Raw genomic sequence first — 12407 nt, 5'->3', positions numbered from 1 at the left:
TGGAAGACGGATAATCGAAACAATACATATAATTTAAAATATTGCATTTAAAGGCTCGATATCACTTTCTTCTAACGTTTAACTATCCACAAAATAACACTAAAAACTTCCACACACACAAAAAAACCCCTTCATTGATTATTCTTAAAAACGATCACAAAAAATCTACATTCACTTCCAGTGGTAAAAAATATGAGAACTCTAGTTTTAAGCCGGATAAAAATTGGAAGTGCGATTTGACAATATTTTCGATGAGGAAAACAAGTCAGCTTCAATTTGGCGAAAATCGCTTGGCATCAAAATTTGTACTGACAGTGGCAACCCTTTTTCCGATGGCTGAGGCGCTACAATCGCGTTGACGTCAGCTACGCAAGAGTGCTCTGTATTTAAACGAAATAAGATTGAAGAGCATTCTCGTGGCAGAGGCATCTCGGATATCTAATTCGATCGGTTGGTAGTTAGCCGTCCGTCGCTCGTGAAGTGCAATTTTTTTAAAAACATTTTAAATTATTTTTTCATATTTGCTATTTTTCAGTCACCATGGCTATTGTACAGCCGATTGTCGATTGGTATACAAATTTGATGGCTTCAGGGGGTGAGTTATGGTTTTTTATTACATAATTTTGTTTGCACTAATTAATGAAAAATAAGTATTGTCAAAATATTTAACATACATTAAATATCTTTAAAAAATATATATTTCTCTGAATTTGAATTTAAGTTATTTCTTGCATCTAAATTACGAATTGTGAGCTATATGTAAAATTCATCGCTACTTATAAACATTATTATGCTTAAAATTTATCTTATGAACTCAAATTAAACATAGATAATGTTTGAATTTTATTGGTGTAACACTTAATATTAATTTTTTATTGAGAAAAAAACTTTCATATAGTATATGAAAGACTGAAAATAATTTTTAAGTTTAAAAGAAGCATCTATAAACTATACTATATTTTAGACAGTTTGAATGTAAATGCTTTCATATAGTAATATTAAGAATGTAATTGAGTAATATTAATAATTAATGTAAATATTTTCATATCCTTAAAAAAAATCTGTAAATCCATTCATATCTATTGTATAATTCTTGTCAAACATAATCTAATTCTAGGTCGTATCCCTTTTTACTAATTGTGTACAGATTTTCATAACTAGTATGTGAGAAAACTTATAAAACGGCTTTCTTGGGAAAATAACTAGAGAAATTCAACTTCTTTTTGACCATGTTCTTTATCAAATAGTCTGACTTGCACATAAAAATAAATCATTAAACAGAATTCCCAGCTGTAAATTTCCAATATCTCACCTCAAAAACTGAATTAACTAAAAGCATTAATTCGTTATTGCTTATGTTTTTAAATTATTCAAAATAAATATTATTGAATTTCGTGGCCAAATTAAGGTATGAAAAAATTACAACTCGTGGTTCAAATTTAATCGGTCGAACTTAGTCATATCAAAGTTGTGTTGAAATTTCGTTTTCAGCAAACATTTTTAAAAATAAACAATCTCTATACACGTGTCTCGTTCTACTCTGGTAATAATCCTAGTCATAATCTGCCGGTTAACAGTCGACCCAGTTGAATTATTTGAAAGACGAGTTAAAATCTCATTTCCTTAAGTTAAATAATCAGTTTCACTCGGATTATATAAATTCCAAATATTACATAAACTGCTTAGAGCTATTATTGGTATGCAATATCTTGTAATGGTATTTTAAGTAATATGCCTCGAATTGTATTATACCCGAACTTGTCAATGTAGATTCGACTAAACATTTCATAATTAGATATTATGAAATGGGGAAAAAAAATCGGATATTAAATGAAAGTTTCAACATCATATTTTCTAGGAATAAGTATGTAATTTCGTATACGAATGTTAAATTGCATCATTTTAATCCTGGGAATTCCTTTAGATTAACTAGAATTTCACCATTAAACGCCGTATATATTTGTAATTGGATTCATACATCGGCAAGTTTTTGAATCGGAAGATTGTTTCAGACAAATTTAATTCGGTTTATTATTAAAGATTATTTCAGTTTTTATTTTATCGGCTTGAATTTTATATTAACTAAAGGCTCCGACTTCTAAATTAAACTATTCGATGAACTTATCTTGATTTATTCGCTTTGTTCCTTCAGATTTAGTTCAGCAGATAATATCAACACCATTAATATTTTTGCACATCTTGTTCACTTCTTAATTCTTTAAGCACGGTTGAAGGAAAACTTTTTTTTTTCAAATGCAGTTTCAGCTTATTGGAACATTTGGAAATTTTAACGAAATTCGCCTCTCTTCCGTGCACTTTGTATTATGCCTTCAAGTTTGCAGTGACTTATATATAAAAGATGAAACTATAGTTTGAATAAGTCTTGTATAACTGAGAACAATCTCTATAAAGATGCTAATAGATAATTAAAGCAACAAAAAAATTGAACTAATAGAAACATAACTTCCTGTTCCTCTCCGACTCCATGCTTGAAGAGTTTCGCAGCATGAAACGACCTACAGAATTTCTCAACTCGCTCTGGCCGAAACTTTTCAGGACGATGGCCTTCTTCCTCGACACCCAAGGGCACGAGGTGGCAACCGGAATTTCCCATCACTGTGAATCTTCACAAAGGTTTTTCTTCTAGAATGGTCCCTTTCCCAATGAATATTTAATTCCTGTAATCTAAGCCAATGATAGAAATTCGAAGCTAAATTTTCCGCCCCGAGACAGTTGGCTTAAGGATTAAAGTAATAAACAGTCTAACCTTTGCTTATTTCATCATAATGAGAGGGGGGAGGAGCTTTGAACTAATTTTTAACCTAGTAATTATGATACAAATCTTAGTCATTCGATGATAAGTCATCTAAACGCATAAATTGACGATTCATATTCCTTAACGGCGAAAAGGAAGCAGTTTTTTTCCACCCAATCGGAAAACTTTATGCAATTTTCATGCTTAAATTCTTTTCTGCAAACTTCAATTTTTCCACATGAAGATCGAAGTTTCCAATCGGGGATTTAGAGGTATGTAAGGGTAAAAGTTAAGCTTAAATGGCAAGCGCGTGAGAAAAGCTTATTTTGGCGATATAAATTATCGCCATCTCCAGGAAATGGCGAGGAGACCAAACAATGTTTCCCATCCAAAGCACATCACTTATTCAGTCTTTAATAAAAGAACCGATACATGAAAAAAAAAAAATTCTTAAATTTCTGCCTCTTGCTGTGGTGTGAAAATTTAATGGGTGCCATCTTCCTAATCAGACTATGGTTCACAATTGCAAGATTTCTCCAATAAACTTGTGTAGCAGCATTCAGTAAAATGTTCTTTCTTGATTTTTTTTTTTAATGCAGGTTGCTTTACAACTTAACAAATTGTGCTTCTACATTCAAAATGCGGTCGATTCAAATTAGTATAAACCTTATCCAGTTGATCGTGTTCATTTTAATGAGTGATCTTGAGGAAACAATCTTGTTTTAGCTATCGGAATATTATGAATTTTTTTCTTCTAAACGCTCACTTTCGTGTTTGGACGACGACGAAAAAAATATCCCAACGTGTCTTGGACGTCTTATCTTGTTTGAGGAAATTGTTGCATTCGAACCCTAAGGGTGCAATTTGTTTATATATATCAGACAGGCCAAGGTTTGCCGTTTCGGGCAGTTGTCCTCAACTGTTCAGTATCCTCGAATTGCACATTTTGTGTTTTTTGCTTTTAACATGGCTTTAAATTGTGGGTCAGGGTCATCTTCAAGGTGTCGAAGTTCCGAGGGACTGATGCATCTTATCAGCCTTTTAACATCAGTTATGACTTTCTTATTTTGTCTAAGATTTTAGCCTCGTAATCCGCTTTTGGTTTAAATCCCTTCTTTTAAAAGATCATTATTCGCAAGTCAGAATCCGCATATCATCGGAAATATTTCTATCTTAAACATGCGAGAGTTCAATATTCTGAATGGTGAACAATGTCGGGAATACATTCCGATAGCTATTTACTTATTTACAAAATGATAAAATGACTATTTTTCGCGAAAAACTTGCGAGCTTACAGCTTCAGAATCTTGCTATTTTTAGTTGATTCGAAAATGGATATCTGTTAAGTGCATTTGACACGTTCAATTATCAGTTAAAATGGTACTTTCCTATTAACTTTAGTAAACATAATTCGTAAATGTAATTGGAAACTTTGGAAAAACAAAGTATCGTGTAAAAATGTTGGTTTTGGAGTATTTTTTGCATAATTTATTAACCTCCATGACATGGACAACACGCTATCTTCTCTTCCATCACCTTAAATAGGGCAACGTAAAAGCCCCTTTCGCCTACAAAGTTTTTGAGGTTAAAGTAAAAAAAAGAAACAACACTCGTAGCTTTCCTAAATCCGTTCTAGATAGCGGGCCGTCATTCAACGGGAACCACTTCACCTAGCCACTGGTTACTTAGCGGACTTCGATACAATCTCGAGTGATTATTAGTCTCATTTTTGTCATTCGCATCGGTCATCTGGACAAAAAACATCCTATGTGTGAGCGTGAGGAAGATTTCAAAATGAAATACAGAAATAGCATCTCCCAAATTTCTTAATTTGAATTCATCGAAGCAGTCCGCATTGTAATGAGTTTGATGCATCGAATAATTACTTGTACATCGTTAGTTATACAAATTTTTGTCTTCATTAATAGCTTGAACAGTTTTAACTGGGAATTCCTGTATAGTTTGATTACGATTTTAAAACGCTTGAGGTCGTGCAAAAACACAAGTCTATTTGCATATTTTATTACTTATTATTCACTATTTCGTCTTTTCCTTCTATATATTCTCTTAACATTAATTTATTACATAAACCCACATAAAATAGATTATGAAATAAAACTGCGGCACATTCGGAATCCTATACATTTAAATTTCAACAGCCACAATGCTCCATTCTATTTCTTTCCCTTGATTTGGAGCTGATTAAGTAAAACGAATTTCGATAAGTAGCGAAAAAAATTTCAATGCAAAGCACAGCTAGCAAATTTTATGCAAGTTTTTTTCAATTAAATTTTATAAATGGCTTCTATATTTGACTCTGAAGTTTCATAATACTGAATTTAAATTGGTTATTTGAAGTCTCTCTGAACAGTTAATCGTAATGCTCAAACAAACCAAATTGGATAAGTTATGCCGAATGACATTACTCAAACGAATGTGCATTATAAATTTTTAATTTTATCCCGACAAGATTCAATTATGATCAGAATATAAATTTAATTTTAATAATCAAATATTTAAACATGAAGTATTTCTAAGTCTCTTCCAATTAATAAAAATTTCAGTAAATTAACTTCTGCTAAAATGCTGGAGAGCAAAATTGAAATAATAGATAACAAAATTTGATCCTAAACTTTTTTGGAAAGAATTTTTTCCCAAAAATCTTGTTCAGACTTCATAAGCAAATTAAACTTATCATTATCACAATCTTCTAGGCTTTAGAATATAGGGTTGAGTTTGCGAAACTTTTTTGACAGAAAGGATTACAAATGAGAAAATATTTAAGTTATATTTGTGCGATTTGTAGCTTTTTTCTTAATAAAGCAAATATAATAGAATCTTGTCCGCATTCTGTTAGCGCCCATATCTTTTCAGTTGATTCATCGTGAATCTTTCAACTACTCGTCCCTTGATCTTTTAATACTTTGCCATATAACGCATCTTAAACCATCTTGACAGTATGCACAGAATGTGTTATCCGCTTTGGCTACTTCTAATGAGAAAAAGGGGTCACCAGAATCAAGGTCATTGACTTGTGGAATCTGACGTTCCTTTCCGACTGACCTTGCCTAGAAAAGCAGAATACAGGTTTCGGTTCTCTCGAAATGAGGGTTAATTTTTACCCGTCAGTCACATATGCATGTCGTACTTGTATTAATAAAGAAATGCAAGCGCTCTCGATTTGTACTCTCGAACCTGATACACCAGCTGCGAAGCGTCTTCTTCGGAGCGGTTTCACATGACGCATTTCGCTACCGGAACATGGCACATAAATAAAAATCACGGTCATGTAAGATATAAAAATTCGATTCATTTTGAACAACGAGTCGTTTGTAGTAACTCGTGACCTTTTTACAGTTAAGATGCCGAGGAGTTGTAATACATTGGCACTTAAAGGTAACTTTCGGGATTTTTAATGAGTTCCTGAGATTTTTTCGATAGTGCAGTTGACAGAATGAAATTTTATTTATTTTGAGCGGGAAGCATAAGAGCCGTGATTTTTAGCATAGAAAATTTAGTGAATTACTTTTTTTATTCCATTTGTTAGAAAAATGTATTCCAAAGTATTTTAATCTAAACGATTGGTAAGAATATAGCATAAACTAGGCCTATTACGCTTACTGAAAAATCAGTGATAGGATTGGAAATTGGAGAAATTTTAGAAAACACTAAATATTACGCTAACCAGTGTTTAACACTGAAGAAATTGCCTATAATGTGGCTATTTAATGATATAATTAAACAAAACTATGCTAGCTTTAAGTTTCTTAATTCTGAAAGGAAATAATTTAACAAGGAAATAAAAGGTTTTTAGAAAGGTTTACAAAGATGGAAGACACACACAAAAAAAAATTCTAATATGCATACAGTTTCCAAAATTTGGCTGCAGTAATGTTCGGCACATATTCGATTTGCATATTAAAAAAAGCTATTTAATTTTTTCTATTGAATTTGGAGGGTAATGATATTCCGCCGAAATCAATGTTTATGAAATTTTATAACATTGGCTGCAAGCGCGAAATTATTGATTTTAAACAATTAAGAAATCAAAGATCATGTATGCGTCTAAATCAATAGCCTTCTTACTTTCTCATATGCGAAGTTTAGTGAAAGTATTACAACTGTCGAAATGAAGATTTTGACAAATTTCCTAGTTTCAGATCTGATCGAGAACGGAAGAGGTAATGATTAATCAAAAACGCTTTGAGTTATTGGTATAAAAACCATGTATCAAATTTCATCAAACTTCTATATTTCAACTTTTTAAATTTTGTGCGAAATTCATTTAGAGCAAATTTCTCTCCGTTTGTCGGAATACAAGTTAATACGATAATTTGCAAAAGAAAACTAGATGTATTAAATTTGGCACACAGATTTAACTAATAAATATCTAACGAATTTGGGACCAAAGCGGAGTTTATTTCCTGTCGGCGTGTAGTTGCCAAAAATAATAACGCAATGACTAAAAAGAGCACCAGATTTCAAATATTTATCAGTTTTTGGCTTCAGTCGGTTAGAAACGCATCTAAAGTATAAATTCCTTTTTCGGATACCTGTTGTTAAATAAGAGATTAATGCCAAAACAATCGCCAAGGATCACGCGTGCAATTTTGTAAAAAGGCCGAATTCGAGCCAAATATCAGTTTTCTGTTATGCTTCGCCAATGCCATGCAAAGGATTCGCGGCATTACTCAAGGTCCAATTTTATGATGGATAACACATTAGAGTGGAAGATTTGGGGGAAGAGCACTCTCGCTGTTCCAAATCGTTGCTCAAGCTATATATTAGCCTTAAAACTTAATCGCGATTCTCAATGGATGCAAAGGATCTGAAGCTTCCGTCCATTAGACTGTGTAAGCCGTATTGCATTTACTAGTCAAATTCGTATAGTTAAAAAAAACAGCAACATCTTGCTTAAACTGATGTATATTAACCCTTTGCACTCTGGAAAGTAGTTAGATGCATAACTATTCACTTAATAAAAGAACTTGTTTATTTATTGTTCCAAAAAATAAATGTATATATAATTGTTTCAAGTGGAATTTCCTCGAAAAATCAATTTTTTTTACAATTCTGTTGGCATTTTTAACAATTCAAAATTGAAAAATAAAGCATCAATGATGCACCATCTTAAATGGTGCCTGAGAGGAGTCATCAGTGCTAAAGGTTCGTGGCACAGAAGTTATTACTTATATTTGACTATTGCTAATCCATATTAAACAAACCATCATGCAAATGTTTTATATTGTTTCATTGGGGGTTCATTTTCACTCAATTCAACATTCAAATAATTATTCGGACTTCAAAAATATAAATTTCTCGGGTTAGGTTTGCCGTGTTGTCAAAAACTCCATTCGGAGGAAAGAATATATAAGTCAAGATAATCGAAACAAACGTCAAAATTTAATCTAGCGGGAAAAATAGGCATCGTTGCCAAATCAATAAATGGAACTACTGTTTGCCTTCCAGAACTATCTCAATGTTTTTGTATTCTTAAAAATCAAATAACCTTTTTAATGACGTCAATTATGATTCAAACAGTGTTTTTTAAATTTATTTTGGTTTTAACCTTCAACAGTGTCCTGATGACACTTACTCATCCATTAAAATGCTCAATCGCGTGCTTTTGCAAGGGTTAAACAATTTTTTTCTTTTCTTTGGACATTACCTCTGAAATAGGATTTTCGTTTCTCACTTCTATATTTTAGCAAATATTTTTTTCCTTGATTTGTGGTAAATTAATTCACTTAAATTCATGTCGTATAAAATAAAACATTGAATTTTTAAAAATGCAGTCCATATTAATCACTTCACTGCTTAAAGAATGAACTTAGACCAACAAGCTAGTCGCCAAAGGCGGTTAATTACTCAACAAGTAACATACCAAGTTTGATTGTTTACACATCTATACTTTCTCTAAAATTATAAGAATATTTTTTGTGTAATTAAGATTCTTATTTAATTATATGTATTAACTTGCATCGCAAATTAATCTTTGTATGTTGGAGGGTTGCCAGATCACTAATAAAAACGTGAGCAGCCCTTTTGTAACAATATTTCAGCGCTTTCGTCACAAAAATATATTTCTACGTTGCGCCGCTTAATTTTACTTTGAAATTTTCATCTGAAACATTTATAAATAATTTTCATAACTGTTTAAAATTCTTAACTCGAATTAAATTTCCTTTAATTATTCAATTTAAAGAGGAGAGCAGAAAGTTGTAGGTAATAATGCAAAGGTTGTTATCTATTGTGCAAAATCGCGCAGCTGATAACAAATTGTTTAACAATTTATTCAATAATTCTTAAAGCTTTTGCTTTATTTAAAAATTATTCATGACATAGATATTAACCCTTTCTAGGGCCGTGGGAAGTATGCTTCCCACAATTTATCAATCTTTGTATAAAATTATGTAGGTTGGCATTAGTTCTGACAAATTTTTTCAGTAAGTCAGAAACTTAGATGCTTCAGTTCTTTATCTCAGACAAAATAATGCGCCTTGATTTGTGATTTAATTTAATTTGATTAATTAACTATTATCTAATAAACTAAATGAATCCCTTTTCTTATTCTAATTTCAAGCCTAAAAATGTTTTAACATATGACTAGAAAAAATGGCTCTTTAAAGGGTTAAATGAAGAGGACCAGCTGAGGTTGCGGACTTTTTCAATCGCATAGCACGTGTCTACAATTTGTCCGATTGCTAATTGAGGTTTTTATATTCACTTAACTTGAATTATCAGTTTTCAAAATTGGGTTTATTTAACTTCAGTTGTCAATGCAAAAAAAACATCCCATACTTTTTTGTATAAAAATTTGCGTAATTTGTAATTGACCCTTTCTGTTTAAAGAAAATCGCCTTAAATTTTTTATTCTCAGAGTAAAATAATTTTTATTATTGCTTGATAATATATTCTGAACAAATATGCACATTTATATACTTATGTTCAGGAAATGGTTTTATGCATTTTTTCACTAAAATTTCATTCTTACAGACTGTCTAAAATTCAAAACTTAAAATACAGAGAATTGATAAATAAAAGGAAAAGTTGGTACATTTTCCTCAAATTCAGATGCATATAAATTGCTGAAGTAGTTTGAAACAGTTTTACAAATATAACTCTTTAATACGGCCTTATCTAATTTAGACAAGTTTTTGGAACGTGAGCAAGTAAAACCAGTAGAAGTGGTCACCAAAACTTTCTCGCGTACTCTTTAATAAACTTATGCTAGAGAACGCTTTGCATATCATTGATATACACTAGCTACGAAATATTATTCTTTGGCTATAATTTAGCATTTTAACTGAACTTATCCTGTCATACTTGGCGAGTTTTAAAGCAATTAATCCCTGGCATACGGTTAATAGGATCCAAACATCGAATTTGTGCTTTACACATTTTTCTCAATCGAGCGAAACAAAGATTTGTCACAACTGCACTTGTAATCGCAATGTCATACCTAATTTGGTATATCTAAGCGAAGTTCTGAATTCTCGTATTAACATGCTTCTGAAAGTACAGGCTGACAGTCAACCCTTTATTAATTTTGTCTCAAGCCTTGATGGGTGTCTATGCTATAGACTTTAAATCTGTGTACTGAATCTATCTTATCTTTTCGTTTCGTATTTATCCTGTTAACTTATATTCGAACAGATAGATGCATGATAAAATAATTCACTGAACCAAAATTTTCGACCTTTTCCGATTCCAAAAGCTTTGTAGAATTACAAAAATAATTTTAGTCTACTTTTCAAAAAATGTAATTTAAGAAAATCGTATTTTATCCAATTAAAAGAAATGAATCGATTGACTTAAACATTTTAGGTTTGATGTATAAAATGGATTTAAGTGCTTCCTTTTAGGTTTCGTGTGTGCAACTATTACCTTTTGTAAATTAAATGAAATATTTCAGTTAAAGGTTTCCGTTTTAAACTAGAGCAAAACGACGAGTAATTGAATTTGCTATATCGATTTTCATTTTTCCTTTTAACTCGATTTCTGAAAAATGTGCCATGCCTAATGCGTGCTTCCGTTTGAAATATATTGGTTCGGTTAAGTCGCTGAATGAAACTTCTCGTCTTCAATATTTAGACATTTCGTTATCTACTTGAACTGCTTCGGTGTGACCGTTGCCTCATTAACAAAATATCGGTAACAGAATAGATGGTAGGTCTCAGCGAGAGCAGAACTATGCCGGCAACAAACATCAAAGAAACCACATTAAAGAGTTAAAGCTTGCTAAAAAATCCATACAAAATAACAATATTTCCCCCTCGTTAAATTATCCACAGCTTGCGTGATAAGGCGCATTCTAACGCGAATTGTTGATTTATAACGTTGATGCAACTGTTCAACCATGCGATAAATGTACGCCTTTTTGCACGAGTAAAATTTTGCGAAAGAATTGCGAAGTTTTAAATGCTTATGTCAAAACTGAAGAAAAATTTCCTTATTAAAGAAACTTTTTTTCACTTTCCTCTTTTGATAATATTTACTCCGTCACACATGCTTTGGTTCGGATGTCTCTGAATTTTCGTATTGTTTAACCCTTTCTAGGGCCGTGGGATGTAGGCTTCCCACCAAACTTATCAATCTTTGTATGAAATTATGTAGGTTGGCATAAGTTCTGACAAATTTTTTTAGAAAGACAGAAACATAGATGCTTCAGTTCATTATCTTACACAAAATGACATGTCTTGATTTGTTAATTAATCAAATTAAATTTATCTAATAAGCTAAATGAATCCCTTTTCTTATTTCAAGCCTGAAAATATTTTAATACGACTAGAAAAAGATGGCCCTTTAAAGGGTTAAAACATGAATGTTCCCTTGCATTTAGCTGTATACTTGCAGTTCTAGAGCATAGTGTTTATTTTTCGCATGATATTATCTTTTAACTTGCTGCATTTGTCAGTATTACTAATGATTATAAATTAATAAAACACTTGCGCACTCCCCAAAATCCTGGCTTATGTAATATCTTTGGATTTTTCTCCTTTGGCATATAATTTCAAAGTTGAAATTTTATATTCAAAAACCAATCGTACTGCGGTAAAGGCTTTTTGGATGATTGTCATTTTTCATCATAATTTAATTGTGGCTTCTCAACTTTATAAACGAAAGTTAAATAAAATTGCGTAATTCAATGCAAAAAAACATTGCACGTTGTGTGTTCTACTGATTAATGAATCAGAAAGGTGCATATGCCCTTAACGGGAATCATCCAATTGAAGAGCACAAACAGTTAAGCGGTTAGAATTAAAATGGCATCTTATAATCCTAGCAAAAAATATGAAATTATTAGAATTTGGAATTTCCTCTTCCTTTTTAAGGTTACGATTCCTTTTAAACTTACGAATTTCTTAAAATGCTAACTGAATATAGTACGCTTAGAGGATTCTGGAGACAATCATACTCGAGAATAGTATTTTCTTCATGCATGGAATTTTCAAATATAAAGAATTATGTGAACGTAAAATGCAGTCACAATGAGTAAACACTTATTGGTCATAATTAATTGGTTCTATCCTGTTAATCATATCGCATAATACAAAAAGCTAAACTAAGTTCCAAAAATGATTAGAAAATATTTAATTCATAGCCACTTCCAGGCAATGAAGTAAAACGTTAACTTCTACCATTAGGATAA

The 12407-nt window shown here is 31.6% G+C and overlaps 1 protein-coding gene across 1 annotated transcript in view; it reads left to right on the top strand.

Annotated features, from left to right (window-relative positions):
• Positions 1-398: 398 nt before the first annotated feature.
• Positions 399-12407, top strand: part of LOC129963096 (elongation of very long chain fatty acids protein AAEL008004-like) — a 29532-nt gene continuing 17523 nt past the window's right edge. The window contains exon 1 of the mRNA XM_056077153.1: positions 399-595. Within this exon, the coding sequence (XP_055933128.1) occupies positions 541-595 (55 nt within the window). The 5' untranslated portion in view covers positions 399-540. The remainder of the gene's footprint in view (positions 596-12407) is intronic.

Source organism: Argiope bruennichi, chromosome 3, assembly GCF_947563725.1.
Source record: "Argiope bruennichi chromosome 3, qqArgBrue1.1, whole genome shotgun sequence".
NCBI classification, from domain to species: domain Eukaryota; kingdom Metazoa; phylum Arthropoda; class Arachnida; order Araneae; family Araneidae; genus Argiope; species Argiope bruennichi.
Note: the sequence above shows the minus strand (reverse complement) of the source record. Positions and strands in the feature narration are given on the sequence as shown.